Source organism: Suncus etruscus, chromosome 15 (assembly GCF_024139225.1).
Source record: "Suncus etruscus isolate mSunEtr1 chromosome 15, mSunEtr1.pri.cur, whole genome shotgun sequence".
NCBI classification, from domain to species: domain Eukaryota; kingdom Metazoa; phylum Chordata; class Mammalia; order Eulipotyphla; family Soricidae; genus Suncus; species Suncus etruscus.
Genome location: NC_064862.1, coordinates 45,010,261 through 45,037,437, shown reverse-complemented (window position 1 = coordinate 45,037,437; position 27,177 = coordinate 45,010,261). Strand labels below are relative to the sequence as shown.

The 27,177-nt window shown below is 41.1% G+C and overlaps 1 protein-coding gene and 1 non-coding gene across 2 annotated transcripts; one reads left to right on the top strand and one right to left on the bottom strand.

Moving 5' to 3' along the window:
- Positions 1-609: 609 nt before the first annotated feature.
- FAM89A (family with sequence similarity 89 member A) lies at positions 610-25,161 on the bottom strand. The gene is made up of 2 exons (XM_049789679.1): positions 24,874-25,161; positions 610-870 (listed from the first exon to the last, which is right to left on the bottom strand). The coding sequence occupies exons 1-2, from the start codon at positions 25,159-25,161 to the stop codon at positions 610-612; spliced, it is 549 nt and encodes a 182-aa protein (XP_049645636.1).
- LOC126031622 (U6 spliceosomal RNA) lies at positions 18,432-18,538 on the top strand. Its single transcript, XR_007503455.1, has one exon. It is a non-coding gene; the product is annotated as a U6 spliceosomal RNA (small nuclear RNA).
- Positions 25,162-27,177: the final 2,016 nt, after the last annotated feature.

Here is a 27,177-nt window from a genome sequence, read left to right as displayed (position 1 = left end):
CACACCAAAACAAAGAAATCGACAAAAAGTAGATAGGTAAATAAAAATAAAAATAATAATAAATGAAGAAAAAATATATAAAAGATAAAAAATGTTTTGTGCTTTTTGCCTTTTTTTTTCCCTCCTGCACTGGCACAGTAAATATTGGGGTCATTCGAAAAGGAATTCACTTGGCCTAAGCGCTATGGGGTTTCTCCACCCTTGGGGTATATTGTCATGGGATTAACTATAGACTCCTTTCAGGTGCTTTCGTGGTATTTGGAAAACTTCTGCTCCGTCCTAGGTGATGAAATAAGACCTTAGTATCTAGAGACAGAGATCTTTTTTATACTTTCTGCTGAATCTTTAGTATGAGTGCCAAGTACAAGACTGTCATTGCTGAAGAATGTCAAGGTCATTGCTATGAACCTCTGGGTCACGTAAGTAGAAACCCAAGCCATCAGAGATTACTACCATATGTCAGCCGAGCACTCCCTTTTACAAGTTCAACCAGCTAAACTGGGGACACATGCCTAAGGATGCCCCACATAATAAGGAAACACTACTCTTGTAAGAGGAGAAGCAAACAAATGCCAACAGTATGTGAAATTGTTTGAGTCCTAAGACTCTCTATATAGACTCTAGTATCCAGTCACTGTTGGAAAGTGAAGTAACAGGCAGTGGCATGTCCCTCGAAGAGCCTCGCTCCCTCTCATCATGGAGTCCCTTTTGCTCTTGGAAATATTCTTCCTCCTCACTGAAGCTATTCTCCAGAGCATATGAACAGTCTGGGCTGGATGTTGCATGGCACACCCCTTTATATTCCTGAATGGATTCATAGAGGCTATATAGCTGGCAGAGCAAGGACATGTCCAGCTGTCGAAGGCCAACCTGAAGGGAGAGGTAAAAACAAAAAGTCAGCACTTGAATTTTTAGTTTAACATTCAGCCAGAAATCTGCTTGTGCTAGCACATTCTTTCCATACTGAGAACAAGACAGAATCACTTGGAAGCTTAGGACTTACTTTACAGTTTAGAGAAGACCTTCATTGCGTAATTACACCTGAGATGTTGCTCAGCTTGTTAGGAACCTGCAGAGCAGAGAGCCCCAACTGTGGAATTTAGTCTGGTATGCCGGCACACCCTGGGAGGTCACAGCATTGCACATTCTGTAGCTCTGACTGGCTTCATTTTGGATGCAAAATGCAACTCTGGAATTACCTACTGCTTCAGAATCAAATGCGAAGAAAATCCACATGTGCCTTTACTGCCACTACAATCATTCTCAACTACTCGAGTCCAAAGAGGCCTTTGTTAGTGAGAGCAGTTCACCTCTAGGTACCATATACTTAGTCTTGGTTTATCCATCCTCTGATTAGCATCATGTTCTCAAAATAAGTGGTGATCAATGCCATAGAGTCATAAAATTCTTGAGAGACACAATTAGCAGTAAAAACTTCATGCCTTCAAAATTTCATCTATACTCTTCTCACCCTGTACAATTCTGTCATTATGGCTTGCTATTGTGTTCTTTAGTTCCTTCATATCCATTTGTATTGGTTTATGTTGCCATTAATGTTGATTTTAGGTCCTCATTAACCATCCTCAAGCATTTTGATAGGCTTTTGGACTTGACTAGGACTTGATCTCTGTGACGGCAGCTGAGTTCCTTAGTTTCCTCTTTGTTTATTGAATAGAAAGTTGAAAAAGAAGAGACAAGAGGGTAGTAGAATATGTAAGGTACATAATAAACTAAGACAAGAGGAATAACATCTGAATTATAATAATAGCAGAAGCTGAGGAAAAAAAAAGAAAAAAGAAAAGAATGATGGGAGAAATAATAGCCGAGAAACTCCCGACTGTCTGGAAGGAGACTGCTGTGCAAATTCAAAATACAAAAGAGTATCCCCCCAAAAAATAGACTAAAAAAGTCTATTTTGATCCTGGCACCATCCATTCCCCACCCCTCAATTTATGAGGCAGAACAAGATGATTCAAATTATGTGGTTCTGTTTGAAAAAATAAAAAAGAAAATGAAAAGAATAAACAAAACAAAACAAACAAAAGTCTATTTTAATTGTAAGTCACATAGTAATAAAATCTAAAAGATTTATTGTTTAATTAAATTACTGTGATATACAGAGTTAAAAAGTTGTTGATACTCGGTCATACAATGTTCCAAAGTCCTCTCACCAGTATTCATTTCCAACAACCAATTTTCCCAGTTACTTACGGTCATCCCACACCCACATCCACCTCCAGCCTGCCTCTATAGCAGACACTTTTAGAGACTGTGATTTAGGATAGTGTTACTGAAGGGTAGTCATGTATATCACTTTACTTTCTTTCAATTCCCAGTTTTTACTCAGAGTGATCATGCCTGCTATTAATGTCATTTTCTTAATTGCATTTTCCACCTATCATTTCTATTATATTTGGGTAGTATTCTCATATTATGTATTTTTCTTTTTTTTAATACCACAGATGACCGATCACTATATCAGTGTCTCTTCCTGACTCATTTCACTCTGTAGGATATTCTCCATGTTTACCCATGTATACACAAATATCATTATTTCATTGTACCTTTAATAGCTGCATAGTATTCCACGTGTAGATGTACAAACACTATGTTACTTTATCCACTCATTTCTTCCTGATTCTGGCTATTATGAATGGTGTTAAAATAAAGATCAGAGTGCATATGCCTTTTTTGAATTATTTTTGGGCCCCAAGGAAGCAATTATTTTTGAGTCCCAGAAGCAGTATTGCTGGATCATATGAAAGCTCAACCTCTAGTATTTTGAGGAATGTCCATATTGTTTATGAAAATCGCTAGACCAGCCTACGTTCCCACCATTAGTGAATGAGAGTCCCTTTCTCCCCACATTTATGCTAGCACTGGTTGTTCTTGTTCTTCTTGCTGTGTTCCAGTCTCTGTGGTTTGAGATGATATCTCATTGTTTTGATTTGCATGTCCCTGATGATTAAAGATGTGGAACATCTTTTCATGTGCTTTTTTGGCCACCTGTATTTCTTTTTGAGAAAATGTCCATTTCTTCTCCTCATTTCTTGATAGGGCTGGATTTTTTAAAGCTCTATTACTGCCCTATATAAAATTTAACATTTAAAATAATATTTTATATTTAACTGTTAATTATTAAAATATTAATTTAATGTTTGAATGTAATATTTAATGTTTTAAATATTAACCTCTTCCCATTTTTATGGGAAGGCGGTTTTCTTTGATGTGCAGAAGCATCTTAATTAAATGTAGTTCCATTTGTTTATATTTTTGTTTGTTTTTTGTTTTGGGGGTCACATCCAGCAGCGCTCAGAGGTTCCTCCTAGCTCGATGCTCAGAAATCACTCCTGGCAGGCTCAGGGGACCATATGGGATGCTAGGATTCAAACCATCGACCTTCTGCATGAAAGGCAAACGCCTTACCTCCATGCTATCTCTCCTGCTCCCGCTTGTTTATATTTGCTTCCACTTGCTGGTCAGTGTTATTTCATCCTTAAAGATACCTGTAGCTTCATGTCATGGAGAATTTTTGCTACAATTTCCTCTATGTACCTCATGGTTTCAGATCTGATATAAAGGTCTTGTTTAAATTTTATATGACCTTTGCACATGGTATTAGAAATCTTTCATTTCATTTTCTTCCATGTAGCTGACCAAATTTTCCAGCACCATTTACTGAATAGGTTTTTCCTTGCTCCACTTCATATTTGCTTTTTTGTCAAAGTAATTTATATTATGCCTTGTACGTGGCTAACCTAGGATGGACCTTGGTTCGATCACCCAGCATCCCATGTGGTCTCCCAAGCCAGGAGCAATTTCTGAGCACACAGCCAGTAGTAACCCCTAAGCATCACTTGGTGTGGCAAAAAAAAAAAAAAAAAAAAAAAAAAAAAAAAAAAACAGAGGCAGTTCTGACTTTTGCAAGGCAGAAACCACAAAGGAAAAGCCATGGCCGCCAAGATCATCCTTTCCTGAGTGGCTTGATTTAGTAATCCTTCACTGCTATCCTGCTTCTTTAGATCTATCTGTCTCGGGATAGAAATATGGTGTGTGGGGATTTCACAGTGTGTGAATTTTATTTTACAACTGGCACTTGAACAGCAACTCCAGACCTAGGGACCCGAGAGTGGTGAGTGCCTTGACTCTCTGGTAGATAATCACCACCAAGGCCTCCTTCAGCTGGACAGAGTGTGCAGTACCCTTCTCTGGAATACCAGTGCACATGGCCCCTGTTCTGAACGTGGCAGAGATACTTTCAGGCAGGACAGAAGCAGTACAAAAGGGAGAGCTGAAGACTCTAAGCAGCATCCCAGAGGCTGAGGCCCATCACATTTCTTCTACCAAAGATGTTTTGTGCAAGGACCTGAACCCCCAATCTGCAGCAGCTACTGAGGTCACTGATGGGGTAGAACCCAAAAAGAAAGCTCCATTTAAGGGGAAACAACATCAGGGAGATGAGCATCTGATTTTGGCTCAGGAACTGAAGGCCTTCCCATCGCAGATGACCTCAAAACCCTACTACAGAAAATGAAGATGGGGAGAAGATGGAGGAACCAAGCCCAGTCGAAGACCAACTGAGGAGAAGCTGCTTTCAGAACCTCCCATAACTTTCTTCTAGGTTAATTTATAGAACCTATTTGCATTGGTAATTATATTGCTGATTTAACTATGTATTCTCCTATATAGACTTCATAGCTATTGTATTGATCTACGCCCCCACTGCAAACAGAAAACTGTATCCAACCTTAGTGGTTTAATATTAGTTTACAAAGTTTCAGGGAAATATATAATAATAGTACTCAGCTATCCTAGTTTATGCTTCTCAATTGCTGCAATGCTTAATTGTGATTATGTAGCAACTTATTCTCAGTTCCATCTGCAAAACTGTTCTAATGTCTTTATCCACAGAAATCAATGGAAAATGAACTTGAACTTGGATATATATATTTGGTTTTAGGGTCACACCTGGCAGTGCTCAGGGGTTACTCCTGGCTGTCTGCTCAGAAATAGCTCCTGGCAGGCACGGGGGGACCATATGGGACACTGGGATTCGAACCAACCACCTTTGGTCCTGGATCGGCTGCTTGCAAGGCAAACGCTGCTGTGCTCTCTCTCCAGGCCCTGGATACTACATTCTTATTAAAGTGCTCATTATAAGAATATTTAGCAAACTTATTTTAAAACTGTATATATCTAGAGAAATGCTCTGTGATTTTGTTTAGAGAAGTTTATGAAAAGAAACTTGGATGTTCCAGACTTGTAATACAGTGGTTGGTTTAAGAATGTCTAAGAATTTTTAAGTTGTGTATGTACAGTTTGGTTCTAATGTTTACATTTACAGAAATCTATGAAAAATTTGTTATATATATAAAACAAAGATTGGGAAAAGCTGATTGTTTTAAGAATGTGTATGCATAGGCTGACCTTTGATGCTTTTACAATCAACTTTTACTGTACCTATTTAAAATACCAACCACTTTTATAAGTTCTGATCTGGGGTTCCTACCTCTGGTAGAGAAAAGTACAAAAAATTTTTTATAGCTTTTCTCATTTTTTTTGGTTTTGTTTTAAACAGAAAGGGTGGAATCTAAGATGGCGCCCAGCTATTAACCCAAAACAAAAGTGTTCCTCCATCATCCTCTTTCCTATAAACCTTCAGAGCAAATATTTCCTTACTGAGCTTCAGTTTAAGTGATCTATATTGAGGTTTATTAATATTGTCTGCTATCAATGTCTAAGTCTACTAGCAGTTGTTTTAATTATTTCGCTGGTAACTTCATTAGGGCATATATGTTTAGAAGTGTGAGTTCTTTGTGCTGTACATGTCCCCTGATCACTAAAAAGTGACCATTACTATCTCATAATCTTTTGGGGCCTGAAGTCTATGTTGTCTAATAGTAGTATGGCCACCTTGACCTCTCTAAAGAAACTATTTGCTTGAATAACTGTCTTCCAACCTTTGACATTGAGTTTGTATTTGCTCTGACTGTTCAAATGTGTTTCTTGTAGGCAATGGTATTTTGGATTCAGTTTTCTTTTTTTTTTTTTTTGTTTGTTTTTGTTTTTTTTTTGTTTTTGGGCCACACCCTTTGACGCTCAGGGGTTACTCCTGGCTATGCACTCAGAAGTTGCTCCTGGCTTCTTGGGGGACCATATGGGACACCGGGGGTTCGAACCGCGGTCCGTCCTAGGCTAGCGCAGGCAAGGCAGGCACCTTACCTCCAGCGCCACCGCCCGGCCCCAGGATTCAGTTTTCTAATCTATTCTGTCACTTTGTGTCTCTTAATTGGTGTATTTATTCTGTCACTGAGAGAGATTATACCCATAGAACTTTGTACCATTTTTTCTATAAAAGTTTGGTATGACTGTGGGGCTTTCTTTGTCTTAAAGTAGCCCCTTCAGTTTTAGTTCTTGTAAAGGTAGTTTTGAGTCTAAAAAGTTCCTGAGCTGTTTTTTATCTGTTAAATTGTGTATCATTCCTTCAAATCTGTATGAGAGTCTAGCAGGGTAAGTATTCTTGATGAGATTTTCCACTTCATTGAGTTTTATCACTATATCTTACCACTGTCCTTCAGGCCTGGACAACTTCCTTTGGTAATTCTGCTAAAAATCTGAAGGATGCTGTTTTGTAGGCAATTTATCTTGCTGATTTCAGTATTCTATCTTTACCTATGTTTTTTGTCAATGTTTTTAGGATGTGCCTAGGAGTGGTTTTATTTGGGTATCTTTTAGTTGGTAATCTTTGGGCATCCAGTATGTGGATAAATGTATTCACCAGCACTGGGAACTTCCCACAATAATTGTTTTCTGTTGCTTCTTCCTGGCAAGATCTCTGGAACTGGAACTTTAATAATTCTTTGTTGTTTTTCTTGAATCCAAAATCATCTTTCCATTCACTTATTTTTCGGTTCTTTTCCATTTTGTTGTTGTCTAAAGGTTTTCTGCACTTCATCTTTGAGCACATTGATTTGGTCCTCAGAAACTATTCCTCTGTTGGTGAGGTTTTCCAATGAGTTTTTCATTTCACCTACCATGTATTTCAGCTTTGACAATTCTATTTTTATTTTTCTCATTACTGCTCTTATATCCTTCTGGTTTCATTGGCAGTATGTTCCATTGTTTCTTTGAGCTCACTGAACATGGCCAAAGGCCAGCCTCTCTCTGGCTCAGCCAAGCATCAAATTTAGGTTCCCTGCATGCAAAGCATTCACTTCAGCCCCCTAAGCAATTTCTCTGTCCCCTGGGTATGAATATTATTAAAGTAACTGGGGGCACCCATAAACCATGTATTAAATGTGTTCTGGCAAATCTCAGCACTGACCATTCTCCTGGTTCTTCTAGACTCTCTATTTCAAATACACAATGATAAAAGGAAGAGTGAAAGTGAAGAAGTCCAAGTGAAAGAGTTCTCTCACTTTATAAATGCTGGAAATGATGAAACTGAATGAAAATAGCATATTAAAAGCTGAGACAGGTTGGACGTGTGGTCTCTTGACCCAGCTAGTCAATATGTGAATGCAAATGTGAATGTGGGGGGTTGGGATTTGAGGCACATTCTGGAATTACTCCTGATAGGACACAGGAGACAATATGGGATGCCAGGGATCAAGCCCAGGTCGGCCACATGCCAGGCAAGCACCCAGTCTGCTGTGTTGTTGCTCTAGCCCAACAAAAGAAAAGGTTGCATTTTTTGTTTGTTTGTTTGTTTGTTTGTTTTTGGACCACACTCGGTGATGCTCAGGGGTTACTCCTGGCGATCATAAATTGCTCCTGGCTTGGGGTACCATATTAAATGCCGGGGGATCGAACTGTGGTCTGTCCTAGGCTAGTGCGGGCAAGGCAGATGCCTTATGGCTTGTGCCACTGCTCTGGCCCCAGAAGAAAAGTTCTTGATAAAAATTAGAAATGCAGGGGCCATGGGGCCGGGAAGGTGGTGCTAGAGGTAAGGTGTCTGCCTTGCAAGCGCTAGCATAGGATGGACAGCGGTTCGATCCCCCAGCGTCCCATATGGTCCCCCCAAGCCAGGGGCGATTTCTGAGCGCATAGCCAGGAGTAACCCCTGAGCATCAAACGGGTGTGGCCCAAAAACCAAAAAAAAAAAAAAAAAAAAAGAAATGCAGGGGCCAGAGAGATAGCATGGAGGTAGTCTGTTTGCCTTGCATGTGGAGGGACGGTGGTTCGAATCCTGGCATCCCATATGGTCCCCTGAGCCTGCCAGGAGCGATTTCTGTGTGTAGAGCCAGGAGTAACCCTGAGCACTACAGGATGTGACCCAAAAATCAAAAAAAAAAACAAACAAACAAACAAAAAAAAAAACTAGAAATGCTATTGCAGTCAGCTGTTAGGCAATGAGCTAGAAAGTGCAATTCTCAGTAAACACATGAACAAATGTTAAGAAAGCAAAACATTCTCTATGTGTTTTAGGGATATACTTTTATTCCTCTTTAAAAAATATGTCACCATATCACAAGCAGCACCAACGTACAATTACTCCATCACCTTAGTCCACTGGTGTTCCTCTATCAATCTCTCTTTTGTTACCTTAGGGAAGCTAAAGCTTTTCAACCTAAATTAACAGATTTTCATCATACACAAAAGATCTACTGAAAGAAGAAGCCATCATGGCTAGAAAGAAGTTAATGTTATCTCAAAGGACAAGCCGACTGTTTTTATAAAGACTGATCCAATATGTAACTTAAAGTAAAAATCCAAAGAAAGCTGAATTTCTTTTTAATGGTTAATTCAATCTGTGATTTAAAGTAAATGTTTATTCCAAAAATCCTAAGGCTATTAAGCCTTATGCACTAAACCTGGCTTGCTCTTCAAGCTCATGTTCTTTCTCATACATATATCTCACTTGCTTATTTGTATTTCTTGCTTGTTTATTTATTTTTGGGGCCACACCCGGCAGTGCTCAGGGGTTACTCCTGGCTATCTTCTCAGAAATAGCTCCTGGCGACACGGGGGACCATATTGGATGCCGGGATTCGAACCAACCACCTTGGGTCCTGGATCGGCTGCTTGCAAGGCAAATGCCACTGTGCTATCTTCCATGTTCTCTCATGAGCACGTTAGTCCTCCTCTTTCCCTCCTGATTTTTTTGTTTTGTTTTGTTTTTGGGTCACATCCGGTGGTACTCAGGGGGTTACTCCTGGCTCTGTGCTCAGAAGTCGCTCCTGGCTGGCATGGGGGACCATATGGGATGATGCTGGGATTCTAACTACCATCGTCCTGGATCGGCTGCATGCAGGGAAAATGCCTTATGGCTGTGCTATCTCTCCAATCCTCTTCCCCTCTTTTTACCTCTTTCTATGCAAGCTTCATTCAATAAAAATTACCTTGCTCCACTTAAAAAAAATCATGCTAAATCTGATCATAATCCTGATAACTGTTTATTCTTAGTGGATCTTCTACCTGAGATTCTGAGTCTGCATTCATTTATGGCACCACTACAAAATGGTGTGCCTCAGCAACAATATTAAAAAGAGGATGGGAAAGAGAGAAAAATAAGCTGTTAATCTGCTCTACCTATGTATTATAAGAAAAACAACAGAGTGGCATGTCAGAGCTTCTGTTTACAACATAGTTTAATGAACATATAAAGCCTACTATTGCGACCTACTATCCAGAAAAAGATTCTTTTCAAAATATCGTTGCTCATAGAGACAAATAAATGCACCTAGTCACCCTAGAGTGCTGAGACACACAAGGAGATTAATGGTGTTTTTATGCCCAGTAAGAAAATACCTATTCTGCAAACCATGAATAAAAGACATACATTTTTTGTTTGTTTGTTTTGGGGTCACATCCGGCAGTATTTAGGAGTTACTCTTGGCTCTGCACTCAGAAATTGCTCCTTGCAGGCTCAGGGGACCATATGGGATGCCGGGAATAAAACCACCATCCGTCTGGGTTGGCAGAGTGCAAGGAAAATGCCCTACTGCTGTGCTATCACTCCAGCTCCAAAAGATGTAATTTTTTACTTTCAAATCTTAAATACATTTTTGAACTGTGAAGATATTTCAAAGGGCTGGAGTACATGCTTGCATATGGGAATTCTGCTATCAATCAATCCCACCACCAGGCAGTCTCCAAGCACCACAGGAAAACACCCCAGAGTACCAGATCAATGAGACTAGCCCTGAATGCCTCTAGGTGAGACCTGAGAACAAACAAAAAGTATAGAATACATTTCTAGTGTATTACAGTACTTTCAGTAGTGATTCAGTTGATATAATTACAGTTATGTCAGAAATGCAAGAGAACTGGAATTAGAAGTAAAATCTAAGGAGTTGCTAATAACGGATGATCAAAGCAAGTAGTTTCTTGCCATAGAATCTATTCCTGGTGAAAACACTATTGAAATGACAAAGAATTTAGAATTTCCCAGGATTTAAGAGATTTTTTTTTAAGGATTTAAGAGATTTTCCAAACTTGAAAGGTCTACAATGAACAAAATGTAAGTTTAAAAAAAAAGTCACAAGCTATAATAAAGTCTCTGATAAAAGGAAGGACCCATAGAGAGGAAATATATTATTTTAAGAAACTGTCATCATACCTTCAGCAACCATCACTGAGGCCAAGACCCTCAATCAATAAAATGTTGATTAACTGTATGTTCAAATAATTGTTAGCATGTTTTAGCAATAAAATATCTTTAAGTGAATATATATGTACATGTTTAGACAACACTATTTGGCAATATTTGTATATGCACTGGGGAAGTTTATAAATCAAGTAAGGGCTTTATTAAAATACCACTTTGTTCTACTTGTCTGAACAAAATCTGAATTATCTCTGAAGTGTGCCATACTGGGAAGTACAAAAGTTCATATTACAAAATAGCCTATTTAGTAGCATCTCGCTTTGTACATAGATGTACCCACATGCAAGTTCTTGACTACAAGAGGAAATGTCTGTCTGCAGAATTTATTTCTAGAAAGTAGAAATGGTTACTTTTAACTTTTTGTACCATTTAATTTTTCTCAGCGGGAAACATGTAATTTAGGATGACACTGACAGTAGTTCTGCAGGCTTGTTACATATTTTGAAGAACTAAAGAATCAAAAGTCTCCAAATACTGCATAATTCAAATGGCTAACGAGTTTATTTCTACAAATTAATTACAGAGAAGGTCATGTCTTCTTCATGTCTTCTCTGTTTACAAATAGAAAATTTCATTACATCTTTTTCTGAGATGTAGGTATTGATTCTGTGAAAAGGGAAAACTCAGCATTGATAGATAAAGGACCTTGACTAAGGAGTTAGTGGCACAACATGGAGTTGCAACCAGCTTAGGAGGACTCCAGTGTCAGTATTCTGACCATAAACCTGGTCACTGCACAGACAACACCAGAAGGAAGATACCACAAAATGTTGGCTTTGCTCCAGCAAGCCTGATTTTTGTTTTTAGCTTACTAGAACTTTCTAGATTTTTCTGCCATATTAACTTACAAACTAACATATTTTTAAAAGGAATTCTTTAAAAGACTAATGAATGAGTATTCATATACAAATGGATTTTAAATTTTGTTTCAGACAAGACTTGATCAATGCCCCAAATCTAATCAGGGTGTCTAGCATGCTTCCACAGAACTGAAAGGTAATTTAAAGCCAACTGTGACCTAATGAATCTTAACCTGATTTCAGAATAAAGAATCTGTTGATAGAAGAACACTGACCGCATACTGTTTAAAAAGGAAAAACAAAGAAAAGGACTTCATCAATGTTAATCAAGAGGGAAATGTATCAACTCTGTTATCCAAGCTTAACAGAAATGCTCCTGAAGGACCCTTCCAAGTTCCTCTGTAGGCTGAAATTCTACACTCACAAAGCAGGCTTCTGAGCCATCACATGGTCTCCCAGGAAACAGTCTCTTCTCCTGGGCAGACAGGTATTTGGTCAGCTTAATCTCCCTCCTATAACACTGTCTCACTAAACTGAGGCCTGCACTCTGAAGAGCCACAGTGATAAAGTCATAAAGAATTAAGCCCTAGATTAACCCAAGAATCAAAGATTCCTTCATGTCTATGTATTAACTCTCTCATGAATTCATATCAGAAAGAAGCCACCCTGATACAGCCCATTCAGCAACTTAACATTCTTAAATATTCTTGTTAATTGCTGACCTCCCCTAGTACTAGTTAAGCCCATTTCCTCCAGTTTTGTCCCTGGCATAGTTAAGAAAAGCAATTGATAACTGTCTTTAAGAAATGTTTTGCTGAGGGCAGGAGGACTGGCTCATGGTAGGAAGTTTGCCACACAAAGAGGGAGAATGCAGTGAGGGCAGAGAAGGGACCATTATGACAATGAAAGGAGAGGAGAGAGAAGAATGCCATAGGGCAAGCTGGGATGTTGGGGGGGCATATGGGGACATTGGTCAAGGTAAATGTGCACTAGTTAAAAGATAGGTGTTGGATAAATAACTGGAACTTAATCATGAACACAATGTATCTGTATCTCACAGTGATTCAATTAAAAAGTTTATTAAAGAAAATAAATGTCTTTCGCAGATAGCACAGAAAGGAGATAATATAGCTAGGTATGCACCATAGCATCACATGATTTACCAGAATCTCTAAGGGTGGCCCTGAGCATCACTAAGGTGCTTTGGGTAATCCTCAGTACCAGAGGGCTGAGAAGAACTACATCCTCCATTCTTTGCATCAAACTACTGGCTAGTTAATTGGTTAAGACCTGCCAATGGGGCCACTCACGTATCCTAAACACCTCTTGGAAAAACCCCAAGATAAACGTTTTTGTACATTTATTTCCACCTTTTTCTTGATTATAAAACAAATTCTAATACATTCAACAGTTTATAATTATATGAATTAATCTTCTCTAATTCCAAGTTCTAAAATGACAATCTTCAAATATTCTAGTCTTTAGGACCTCTTCATGCACCTAAAAATTACTAAAGTTCCTAGAGAGTTCATGTGTATTTTATACACATTAATACTAAAAATTGAATTAAAATTTTAATATTAATAAATTAAAAATAGGGGCCGAAGAGATAGTATGGAGGTAGAGCGTCTGCAGAAGGATGGTGGTTCGAATCCCGGCATCCCAAATGGTCCCCTAAGCCTGCCAGTTATGATTTCTGAGCATAGAGCTAGGAAGAACCCCTGAGTGCTGCCCAGTGTGCCAAATTAAATATATACTTAACTTTTGACTTGGGCCTTCCTGATTCCTGCCTACTGGTCCAATCTCAGGCTTCAAACAGATCAAGGAACATGATTGAGATTCTGCACTAGGTCGTCAAGTTCAAATTTCCTGGTTGCCCAAAGGTCCACATCTCCAAGAAGAGGGCTTTCCCAATTTTAATGTGGATAAGTTTGAAAACATAGTGGCTGAGAAGCAATTGGTACCAGATGGCTGGGACATTCAAATATATCCTGAATCATGGACATTTGGACAAACTGTGAGCATTTCACTCCTTAGAGCACTGGAGCTGCCCTGAAGTCCCTGCTTCCCACCTAGGACTCACAATCTTATCTGACCCAGAATAAATCATGTGTCTTAACCATTTATTATATACACTTAATACTTTGGGGTTCATTTTTGTGTCTTCCTTTGTGATAAATGAAAATTATGGTAACACAGTAATTAAAAATATGGCAGTACAGTAATTAAAAAAAAAAGGCATCTTCAACTGAATTGAGGTAAGCCCAGGCAAGAAGTGGCCAGGGGAATAAAATGTTGATGACGGGAGCAATTGTGGGATGTGGGTAGTGTCTGGACTGAAAAGCTCCATTTTGAACTGAGGTTGAATGGGCCCAAAATTTTGAGTGCTGTTGGGTGTGGCCCACACACACAAAAAGAAAATTAAGAAAATAAAAATACTAGGATGGCTATATTAATATCACATTTAAAGAGGAAACCTCAGTCTCCCTTTGCAGTTCCAAATGTACCCACTGATGCAATACATTTAATACCCAAATATTAATCGAATACATATGTCATCCCTAAGGGCCTGGCGCATATGCTTTCCAGTCCATGCAATTGTGCCCCACAAAGTAGGATAAGATAATGGGTAATGCCTAAGGCAAATGGCCAAACTAAAAATCTCAGACTAGTCAGACGGCTCTGTAGGATCCTTACATTCTTTGTAAAGGAAGAAAGAGCCTTTTTTTTTTCTTTTTGGGTCACACCCAGTGGCACTCAGGGGTTACTCTGGCTCGGTGCTCAGAAATTGCTCCTGGCTCGGAGGACCATATGGGAAACTAGGGATCAAATCAAGGTCGGTACTGGATCAGCTATGTGCAAGGCAAACGCCCTAACACTGTGCTTTTGCTCTGGCCCCAAGAAAGAGCCTTTTAAAGCCTTTACATATCTGATTATTCCTCTCTTCCAGGAGCTCACACCTTGGGCCAGGGTGAGCTGGAGGGCCTGGGGATGGGCCTGGGAACTCAGTATTGCTAAGACCTTGAGTCCTCTCGGCAGCTGCCTCCTGCCCGACAAAGGCCTAGAAGCAGCCAGGAACCTCTAGCCCTCCAGCCACCTCTTTGGCCAATGGTGGCAGCCTCTTCCAACTCAGACCCGCTAGCCCTAACAGTCGGGCTGTAACGTTACATTCGATCCTGGCCCTGCCCTGGCTAGAGGTGAAGCCCTGCCAAGGCCCATTGAGGCCCACCATGGCCCTCGAAAGCCAGGCGACATGGACGCCTGCCCCTTCTCCTCTTTGAGCTATGAAGCCGAGCAGAACCTGGACTTTGGCTAGCTGGCTGTCTCATCCAGACGAGACCTGACAATGACCAACCTACCAAGGCTAGAAGGACCCACCTGATGAGCCGAACCGGATCTTCACAGATAGAATCATTTCTGAGCCATCAGGCGATTGGCCTTTGTCCTATAAATAAATAAATCCTTGCTGGAAAGAGAAATATGGTTTCTTGACCTAAATGTCCACTATTATTTGGATTTCTTGGCTAGAACATGAAGGTCTATGTACATAATATGATAAAGCTATTCAAATTAACTCCCAACCTTTTAAAAATAAATGTGTGCTACATCTAGATCTAGGTATAAAGAGGTTGCGACTATGATAAAGTAGAAGTGATACATGTTGTAAATGCCTGTTTGCTTACAGATATAACAATGTCTTCTGGAAGTGACTTTGAAAAGGGATTCTTTTTTTTTTTTTTTTTTTTTGTTACACCTGGCGGTGCTCAGGGGTTACTCCTGGCTGTCTGCTCAGAAATAGCTCCTGGCAGGCAAGGGGGACCATATGGGACACCGGGATTAGAACCAACCACCTTTGGTCCTGAATCGGCTGCTTGCAAGGCAAACGCCGCTGTGCTATCTCTCCGGGCCCTGAAAAGGGATTCTTACCACCACTGGAAGTGAGACACAGGAGCGACTCCCGGCCATGGTTATCCACTGGCTAGAGGACATGGAGCAGAAGACCTCGAGAGAATAAGGGTCTGTTATCCTCCCCTAACTTCCTGCCTATCTCACCTGGAAAGGGAGACCCTCCACAGCTGGGAGGGGTCTGTGGTTGATGTTAAGAGTGGCCTCAGCGTAGTGGTAGGCACCCTTTTTTTCAAATGAGCCAAATCTCGCCAAAACCACGATTGAAATTTATTTTGAGAGCCACACAGGGCACGCACTGACAGAGGCTAGGAGCAGAGTTCTGACTCCTGGAGGGGCCCCCGGCACAGAAGAGCCAAATTAAAAGTGTAAAGAGCCACATGTGGCTCGTGAGCCGCAGGTTGCAGACCACTGGCAAGTAGAGAGGAGACACAGGATGGAGGCAGAGGATGCAGAGAGGCTGCTTACTTTAAAGGCCATGTGAGGAATATGCACATGGCAGTTAGGGCCTTGTAATAAAGCTAAACGTCTCCTGAAACTTCATCTGACTGCCTGTGGATCACTTCTTCACTGTCACCCTGATACCTATAGACCTGCCAGGCCATAGGGGCTGCAGGTGCTGGGCCAGGCCAAGAAAGGCCTCACCATCCATATATGCCTTTTCAACAAGTGGTGTTGGCACAACTGGTCAGTCACTTGCAAAAAAAGTGAACTTAGACCTCCATCTAACACCATGCACAGAGGTCATATTTAAATGGATTAAATACCTTGATATCAGGCAAGAAACCATAAGGTATATAGAATAACATGTAGGTAAAACACTCCATGACATTGAGACTAAAGGCATCTTCAAGGAGGAAACATCTCTCCAAACAAGTGGCAGTGGAGATAAACAGATGGGACTATATTAAGCTGAGAAGCTTCTGCACTTCAAAGGAAATAGTGACTAAGATACAAAGGCCACCCACAGAATGGTAGAAGCTATTCCCCCAATACCCATCAAATAAGGGGCTAATATACAATATATACAAGGTACTGACAGAACTTAACAGAAAAAAATCTAACCCCATCAAAAAATGGGGAGAAGAAATGAACAGATAATTTCTCAAAGAAGAACTACAAATGGCCAAAAGACACATGAAGAAATGCTCTATATCACTAAACATAAGGGAGATGCAAATAAAAACAACAATGAGGTATAGCATCTCACGCCACAGAGACTGGCACACATTACAAAGTATAAGGACAATAAGAGCTGGTGGGGATGTGGGGAGAAAGGAACTCTTATTCACTGCAGGTGGGAATACCGTCTAGGCCAGCCTTTATGAAAAGCAATATGGAGATTCCTCAAAAAACTGGACATTGACCTCCCATATTATCCAGCTATACCACTCCTACAGATATACCCTAGGGCAGTGGTCCTCAAACTATGGCCCGCGGGCCACATATTGTATTTGTATCTGTTTTGTTTCTTCATTGCAAAATAAGATATATGCAGTGTGCATAAGAATTCGTTCGTAAGTTTTGTTTTTACTATAGTCAGACCCTCCAATGATCTGAGGGACAGTGAACTGGCCCCCTGTTTAAAAGTTTGAGGACCCCTGCCCTAGGGATATAAAAACACAATACAAAAACACCTTCTGCACACCTCTATTCATTGCAGCACTATTTACAATAGCCAGAATCTGAAAACAAGCCAATGGTCTCTAAGGTTCCATATTTATATAAAGAATATACAGGAACCCTCTATATTCACAGATCACCAATTTAAGGATCCCTACTTTTAGCAGGTTAGCATGATATCATATATATCCAATTTTATTTTAGCTAATTGACTACACTTAACAAACAATTCGTACCAGTTAGTAACTTTTTTCATACCATAAACATTCATATCTATCACTATTAGCTATTATTACATTAATAGATACTACATATTATCAATGACTTATATAGTTGTATACCTTTATACTAAATATTCACATATAAATACTGTGCGACTATTTCAATAAGCTAAGAGTATATGAAATTGTAGGGACAAAATCACCTTCCTTCCAATACTTCCCTACACCCAATTCCTGAGGTGACAAAAAAGACGACATCAAGGATTTTTATCCTACACCTCAAAGTTAGTTACCCAAGATCATAAATGGTGCCATGAATGCAAAGGAAGTTGACAACTGGAACTCACTATACAACTGAAAGTTAGCTAGCTAAGTGGTTTGTTTTTTTTGAAGTCATTCTTTGTAATAATGGAGATAGAAGACCGAAACTTGAAGCTAAAATCAGAAAACTCAGAACAATTCCTATCATCTATTATCTATCTTTTTATCTCTCCATCCTTATCACCATCCAGTATTTTTCAAACTGACACAGAAAACAAATGAAAGTAGTGTCTCCTGTGTTGTTATGCTTATTTCCCTATTCTTTTATCATTATCACTTTTAAATCTTCTATGGTCTTTTGGGTAAAATATCATCTCATTTTATTTTTTTATTTTTTATTTTTTTTGGTTTTTGGGTCACACCTGGCAGCACTCAGGGGTCACTCCTGCCTCCACGCTCAGAAATTGCTCCTGGCAGGCATGGGGGAACCATATGGGATGCCGGGATTTGAACTACCTTCCTTCAGCATCTAAGGCAAACGCCCTACCGCTTCACTATCTCTCCAGCCCCATCATCTCATTTTAATCTGCTTATCTGTACATAATGTTAAGGCAACTTTTTTCTTTAACTGCATTGAACTTCAATTCTAAGAACTGTGAACAATCCAAGAATGCACCAAACAACCCCTTCTTTCAATGTTCTCTAGTCTCCAAGTATATTTTAGGAATCTTCCTCAGCTGACCTTTCAGACATCGCAGAGTTTATCCATCCCTCTGAGAAGTCAGAGGTCCTCCATTATCCAACTCCTCCAGTCTAGGAACACTTACCTCCCAAATTCCTGAATATAGGATGAACCTATAAAGCTATGCCAACCTGCAGCTTTTATGAACAATCAAATAAGTTAACAAAGTGCACATACAAGCTGAAAAGTCAAGCCAGGCAGTAAAGTTCTACATGTCTGAGGATTCCATTTTCAGCAATAAAAAATAAAAAGAAAAGAAAAGGAAGGAAGTGCTCGCTTTGGCAGCACATACACTAAAATTGGAATGATACAGAGAAGATTAGCATGGCCCCTGCGCAAGGATGGCACGCAAATTTGTGAAGCATTCCATATTTAAAAAAAAAAGAAAAGAAAAGGAAGGAAGGAAGGACAGAAGGAAGGAAGGAAGGAAGGAAGGAAGGAAGGAAGGAAGGAAGGAAGGAAGGAAGGAAGGAAGGAAGGAAGGAAGGAAGGAAGGAAGGAAGGAAGGAAGGGAGGGAGGGAATGAGGGAAGGCAAAGGGGAAGGAGGGAGGATGGCTATAAAATTGATAAGGCTCAGGGCTTTCAGTCTCCAAATTTCCTGAACACTTTTGTCCATAAAGAAAGAAGGAAAAACCTTTCTGAGCTCTACTTATCATTTGGAAACATCTTTGCACATGGGAAAAGGAGGTGAACAATCTGATCCTCAGGAGAAGGATGTTAAGCAAAAGAAATATCTGACCCAATGAGTCACAGAGTTGGCTCTCATTTATGAAATCTATAATCTATTCTGTAAGGAGTTCTGCTATAGGATGGTGAAAAACTTAGCTTTTTAAACTACAGTATTAAGTCTCTGAGGAATTTATTAAGCATTCCAGGAGAAGCAGCATTCCAACTCCTGTTTGTTGAGATTGGTATGACTGAGGGCCCTCTTCTCAGATTTCCTCATGGTACACCTTGCCCATCTGGCCTTTAATATCTATATAACACCCAGGCACAGGCCCTGGCAGGGGGTACTGGGGTAAAGGGGAGAGGAACAAGGAGGTGTGCAAAAGGCGGAAATGCATAGATACATGCTCATTTGAGATTCTCTGCATATAAAGAGGTAGCCAAAAATGCCAATAACAAGACATTTACAAACAACATTTACATTTTAGGAGTTAACACACTAGTCAAAAGGAGAAGAGGGTGGTACTGCTTCTAAGAAAAAATATAAATGTGTAGAGTTCTAAAGGCAAGTACAGAAATTGATAAAACTGTACAGTGCTGTGATAAAATCTTTCAGTCCTTTACTTCTTCAAATCTTGGAACTGAAGTATAAGTTTAACGAAAAATAACCTCAAAAGATTCACAGATGGGGCTGGAGAGATAGCACAGAGGTAGGGCATTTGCCTTGCATGCAGCTGACCCAGGACAGATGGTGGTGGTTCGAATCCTGACATCCCATCCCATATGGTCCCCTGTGTGAGCCAGGGATGATGTCTAAGCGCAGAGCCAGGAGTAACCACTTAGTGCCACTGAGTGTGACCCAAAACTAAAAGCCAAAAAAAAAAAAAAAAAAAAAAGAAAAGAAAAAGAAAAATTCACAGATCACAGTCTACCTTACCACCTATGCCAACCATCAGAAAGTTTTTTTTAATTGAGTGGATATTGGGATGGGAACACACAATACATGGCAATTATGATCTAAAATCTTTAACAGAAAGCCTGTATTTTGATAAATTCCAAGTATAGCAAACTTACACCATTCTTAATTTCTGCTTCCAATTCTTTGCACTAAGTGGCCTAAACAACTAGTGTCTTTGGTGAAACTACAATAGTTAAATCCTGAGCTAATCATTTCATGAAGCAGCAAATTTCCTCAATAGGCGTAGTTACAGGTCCAAAAAAGGCATGAGAGACATAATAAAAAAGGGTCCATCGTGGCATTCTATTCTCATTTTTCCATTCTATTCTCATTATACATTATTTCATTTTCATTATAGATTTAGAAATCTATATCTAAAATAGTGATGAAGTCTGCCTAAATTATGCCACATGATGAATAACAAAAGTTTAGCTATCAATGATCACACCTGTCAGCGCTCAGGGGTTCCTCCTGGCCCTATGCTCAGAAATCAATCCTGACAGGTTCGGGGGACCACATGGGATGCCAGGATTCGAATCACCATCTTTCTGCATGCAAGGCAAATGCTCTACCTCCATGCTATCTCTCTGGCCCCAAGTTTCCCAGTTTTTTTTTTGTTTTTTTTTTTTTTTTTTTTTTTTTTTTTTGTTTTTGGGTCACACACGGCACTGCTCAGGGGTTATTCCTGGCTCCATGCTCAGAAATTGCTCCTGGCAGGCACGGGGGACCATATGGGACGCCGGGATTCGAACTGATGACCTCCTGCATGAAAGGCAAACACCTTACTTCCATGCTATCTCTCCGGCCCCAAGTTTCCCAGTTTTAAAGAGCTTCATAGTTTAGATTCTATCCTAAAATCTACTAGAAAGAGTACCTGCAAGCAATCTGGAGTAGTGTGGGGTTAGTGGTCCATCCTCTAGGCAAAATCACAATAAATCTCACTGGTGAGAAAATAATAAAAACAAAGAAACAGTTGGGGGAAATTAATTAATTAATAATAATTAAAATTAAATTAAATAATTAAAAAAGAAACAGTGGGGCCGGATAGAGAATGCAAAGGTTAAGGTGTGTGCCTTGCACACAGTGGACCTTGGTTTAATCCCCAATATCAAGTGGTTCACTGATCACTTTTGGAGTGACTCAGGAATGACCCCTAAGCAACAGGGGTGTCCAGAAATCAAAGCAAACAAACAAAAGTTAAACATTATAAAAAAACACAGGCCATCTCCTCTCATCAATATCAATTAAGACAACTGCACTGGGAGATAAATACCAGGCATTTCATAGGTCTAATTCAAAACTGGACCTTTCCCATAAATCCTTTTAAAGACTAGAACCTTTAAGGCATTGGTTTTATGTATAATGAGGATTGAACTCCACTGGGATATCAGTTAATGCATGTCTCCAGGAAAAAAATACAGTCCAGTTCATTAGGCAAGTGGTAGTTGTTTCTGGTAAAATTTGAGAAATGTTATTGGTCTTAGACATTGAATTTATTTTCTCAGATTAAGATCTTTTTTTCACAGTGCCAAGAATCAAAGGGGCCAGAGCAACAGCACAGTGGTAGGGTGTTTGCCTTGCATGTGGCTGACCCAGGACGAACCTGGGTTCGATCCCTGGTGTCCCATATTGTCCCAAAGAAAGGAGCAATTTCTGAGCATACAGCAAGAAGTAATCCCTCAGCATCATTGGGTGTGGCCCAAAAAAAAAAAAATCAAACCCAGAGCATCACATATGCAATGTTCTACTAAGCAACATCTCCAAGCTTCTCAGATGCAAACCACTGCAGTACAGGAACAAAAGTTACATTCATACTCAGATAGGTGGGCAAAATAATAGATGGTTTGCAAAAATAAGTAAAAACATGGCAAAGAGATTCCAAAAGCTACCAGCTTACTGCTATGAATTTGAGACATATTATCCCAAAAATCTCCAGGGTCATTGCTCTTGAAAGGACTCCTACCCCAACATATGAAATTCTTTTTTCTCTAACAAACTGCCATGTGACTCATTTTGGGCTACTAAATTTTAGAAGGTACTGGACAAGGTAAACTTTTTTGGTAGAAAATTGTGGCTCACTGATGCCCTGCCCTAGAGTATTAACATAGGGGACTAAGGAGCATCGTTGAAACCATGAGTGTGGAAACTATTAGTTTCCAGGTTCAAAAATATAGGGAAAAAATGAATCAGTTTAAGCCTGGGTTCTAGACTGTCTCAGAATGCATTGATGTCTTGAGCTTTTAAATAAGATTATCCTTTTCAAGATCTAGCCCAACTTAGTTTGGCCATGTAAAATGAGAAGTGGTCTAACCTGTGGTCGGCAACCTGCGGCTCGCGAGCCACATGTGGCTCTTTACACTTTTAATTTGGCTCTTCTGTGTGCTGGGCGGCCACTCCAGGAGTCAGGACTCTGCTCCTAGCCTCTGTCAGTGCACGCCCTGTGTGGCTCAAAATAAATTTCAATCGTGGTTTTGGCGAGATTTGGCTCAGTTGAAAAAAAAGGTTGCCAACCACTTGGTAAACCATTGGTTTTCAACCTGCTTACATACTTGCAGATGTCCAGCAATCATGTTAACAAATGTGTCCAACAGTACAAGTGCCTTTACACCCTATTCATCCTTGTATTGTCTTTTATTATTTTAGGTCACACTCAGCTGTACATTCCTGGAAACTTGGGGGACCATATGAGGTGCAGGAGATTAAACCCGGATCAGCCATGTATTTACATCTCTTCACACAGATTTGACCTCAGGTTTTCTGATACAAACGATTTGAAAAATAAATTTGGAATCCCACTTCTTATCTTAAAAGCCTCCCTCTCACCCCAGCTGGGCGACAACTCAGACCTTACTTCCCTAAATTAGCAATTTTCTTAAAAGGGCATGAACACAAAGTATTTTTAAAATTGTCTCATATTTATTGAAGGGAGGAAAGCAACATCTTTAAAAGCACAAGTATTTTAAAAGCACAAGCTGAGATAAAGATAGCCTATCTTAGAAAGGCTATACCTTTACCCAGGGGTGGTGAACAAGTTCGACGCAAAGAGCCAAAATTTTAAACTGTGAGAGTCAGAGAGCCACCCAAGCAAGCAGTGACCTGCCAAAACAGACAAACTCACACAAAGGCATCTAATTTTAACAATAACATTAAACACATATTGCATTTTGCCATTTTGAGTGAGGGTAAAAATCCTGCAGTGATGGTGAGGGTGTGCTGCGTCCTCCACACTAAGAACTCACGGCAAGAAGTGACACAACATGTGACACACGGTCCCCCGCTCCCTGGCCCGTGCTGGCCCGTGCAGTTGTTTCTGAGGGATGGGAGACGGGATGCCGCAGGGGCTGCGCACTCGGAGATCTCTCCTCAGAGGTCCCTCCTCAGAAGCAGCAGAACAAAATCCAAACTTGGCAAAGAGTCACAGTATACATTCATTTTGGCCGGGAGCCGCATGCGGCTCGTGTGTTCGCCACCCCTACCTTTATCCATATCTATCCTAGCTTAGAGAGAGCTCTGGACAAGGCATAATAATAATTCCCAAGAACCTGAAAAAATACTTGCAAAAATGGCACTTTGACTCTCCTGTAAAAAGACTGCCACTATAGAAAGATTTCAAAGAAGGTTTATGAATCAAGAGCTTTGCAACTACCACAGCCAGAAGCTTTCCTGTCTGTTGTTCCAAGTGTACAACATAGTTTGGGATAAAATTATAATTTAAGTCCTATATTTATGCTGTGTCAAAATTCAGACTGTAAACATACTAGGCATAGATTCGTCTAATTAAAATGCAACTCACCAGGATTGCTGGTGGCAATTAAAGTTTTATAATAAATAAAACATAGCCTTGGAATTTAAGAGGCCTAGATAATCTACTCAGAAATCTCTATTCAGAGAAATGGAAATCACAATTTCAATGACAGCTAATGACTGGAACAACAATAGTTATTTGATTTTTAAATGTTATGGTTGCTTTCCTAGATTTACTTTAATTGAATCTTACTTTTGGGGAACATAAAATATTGGAAAAAAGGAGGCATAGTCAAAATATTTTATAAATAACAATTTAAAGAATCCTACGTTTTTGGACAAATTTTTCCATTGATAATGAATTTCCTTAAGTATTTGTAGTACTAGGAGGAAAGAGAGATTACTGGATGAAAGGAAAAACATATTAAGGGCCCGGAGAGATAGCACAGCGGTTTTTGCCTTGCAAGCAGCCGATCCAGGACCTAAGGTGGTTGGTTCGAATCCCGGTGTCCCATATGGTCCCCCGTGCCTGCCAGGAGCTATTTCTGAGCAGATAGCCAGGAGTAACCCCTGAGCACAGCCAGGTGTGGCCCAAAAACCAAAAACAAAACAAAACAAAACAAAAAAAAACACACATATTAAAAGGAGGAGGCCAGCGGCACGTTTTAGAAGGTTTAGAAAGTTAGTTCTTTTGTACTTTTTCTGACTTGGCCTAAACCTGAATTAAGCATATGCCAGAGAAAAATTACTGCCTTAATTCCCATTCTTGCTCAACTTCTGGCGTCCCTTTAACTGTGAGTCTAGGCTCACAAACACCCAGTATAGGACGGCCTAAGGTCTGAAAAAAACTAAGACCTTTGGAGCCTAGACAAAATCCATACCATTCCAGTGGGCAGGAGACAGGGGATGACGCCATAGAGAGGTTTAGCCTTAAGAGTTCTCCAGTCATCAAGGTGTCTATGGATTCAGAAGGAGATCCTTGGGGTCCACCAACTCAGCTCTCCACTCTTGGGGAGCAGAGAAAGCCTTGCCCAGAGATGAAGCCGCAAGGTCACCACCGCCCGACTTTCCGAGCCTGCTGGCTCCAGCAAAGAGTGCTTGTTCTTCGAAGCTGACTTTTAAAGAAAGGGGAGCCCTCCTGGGACGGAGTCAATCGCACAGAGAGATCAAGTACAAAAAGGAGTTGGTGCTGAACCCCCCACCCCCCCCAAAAAAGGCAAAAAGGAAAGGGTGGGTGCGGGAACTTGCAGAGCAAATCGCGCACGTAGAACTTCTCCGGGACCGGACGGGCCGGGCCAGGAATCACCCACGCTCCCATTCCCAAGATCCTAGCCCTCCTTACCATCTCCTTGCGGAGCAAGGCCACCGCGGCATCCAGGTTGGGAGGTTTGGGGGAGAGCCCCGAAGTCCGGCCGCCCCTGCCCCCTGCGCACCAACGGCTTAGCTGGTCGTGGATGCGCGACTTCTGCGCGTACAGCCGTTCCAGATGCCGCCAGCCCCCATATGTGCCGCCGCCCCCGGACGCAGAGTGCAGTAGCCCACTCAGGCTCTTGGGAAGCGGGGGCAGCCCGTCGACCCGCAGCCCCTGGACCGCACCCGCTGCGCCTGGAGCTGCCCCGGCCGCGCTCATGCTGCTGCACTTTGCAGCGCCCTACGCGGACCAACCGCTCGGTCCGGCTCCGCGCCCACGGACCCGCCTCCTGCCCGGAGGTGCAGCCCACGACCCACCCCCGAGTCTCTACGACTCCGCCCCCCACGACTCGGTCCCGCCCCTAAACCGCCCACGGCTCTCCCAGTGCTCTTGGCTACCTCACTTTGTTTTGTTTTGTTTTGTTTTGGGGCCACACCCGGTGCCGCTCAGGGGTTACTCCTGGCTGTGCGCTCAGAAAGCGCTCCTGGCTTGCGGGACCCTATAGGACGCCGGGGGTTCGAACCCAGGTCCGTCCTAGGCTAGCGCGGGCAAGGCAGATGCCTTACCTCTTGCGCCACCGCTCCAGCCCCTTGGCTGCCTCACTTTTCCCACAGCCTTTCTCTACCTCCCGCTTTGCTCCTCGCTCTCTGGCGATCAGAACCCACTTCCACCTGTATCCAGGTAGAAGACACCCATCCCAGTGATACAGTTGGAGGCCAGGACCTAACCATAGGGTTCTGGGATAATTGCTGCGGGAAACTGGGCTCTGGTCCCTGCAGTTCCCTTGGCTACTTCTTTCCCCCACCCCCAGATCCTGGGGGTTGTAACCAGTGCAGTAAATTTTCCTATTTCCTGAGGTGGTGGGGAGGAGTCCCTACTAAGAGAAAAGATTGGCTCCTTCATGGGGGTGGGAGGTGAAGAATATCAAGATTCCACTCCCAACCTAGATGACAAGGGAATCACATTTGGAGACCATCAGGTTCTGAGCTAATTGCTGCGGGGAAACTGAATTCTGGTCCCTGCAACTCCCGTGGCTATTCTTCTTCCCCCAGATCCTAGGTGGGGGCTGTGTGTAACCTAGGTCCTCACACAATGCAGGTAAAGGCTATTCTGCTGAGCTGGAATGAGGGTCTCTCCTCAACACTCCTGACCTGCGGAATCTAGACTGACTGACTGGCTGATTAGGTAAGATACCTTGGGGAGTGATAGAACAGCCAGACTAGATATGTCTCTCTTTACTATCAGGCCTGTTAACCTGCTCAGTCAGTGACTATGTCAGTCTTAACTAGGACCCGAGAAGAATGTCTAGTCTAATTTTGGAATTTCAAATCACCAATAATCTGATTGCCCATGTATAGCACAAGAGTAAAGAGTATTATGGAACTATATTGAAAGCAGAATAAAGAATTACATATCTGGGCCGGAGAGATTGCATGGAGGTAAGGTGTTTGCCTTGCATGGGGAAGGACGGTGGTTTGAATCCAGGCATCCCATATGGTCCCCCAGCGAGCCTACCAGGAGCGATTTCTGAGCATAGAGCCAGGAGTAACCCCTGAGAGCTGCGCGGTGTGACTCAAAAACAAACAAAAAGAATTACATATCTGAAATTGGCCTCACTAAGTAAACATGTCAACCCTGAGGGAGAAAAAAAGAAAGAAAGATTCTCTCTTAAAGAAAGAGGTTAGTGATATGCTGTTATGAGGACTCTGGAAACTGAGTGGTAGAAATGCACTATAGTTTGAGGGTTTCAGCCACGACCCAGAATTTCCTAGTCAATAGTGCAACTCACTTTCCACTAATTGTTTTGTCATATTTCTGGATTTCAAGCACTGATTCATTTGCCTACATAAGCAGAGAATGTTTTGGGGTGAGGTAAATATTACTTATATGAGAGTAAGGGAGAATAGGGAATGAGAAGTATCTTCTCACCCTGGCATGAATTCTTTTGATTTTTGTAGGTACATTGTTGTCTGTCCTACAGTCCTTAGTAGAAAGCTCAGAAGTTAGGGGGTTTGGTTTTACAATAGTGCAACAAAAGAATTTTATAGCATCAGACCACTAATGTCATTTTAAAGTACCTACTGCAGAGCATTAAGGTAGACAGAAAGAAAAAGTGGTTAGCAGGAAGTCCCTGGAGTCAAGATATGAAGAAGAATTTACAAACTAATTTAGGTGATATTTTTAAAAATATAGTTTGGGTAGTTATTATCATGTTGAAGTTTATGGTATCACTAT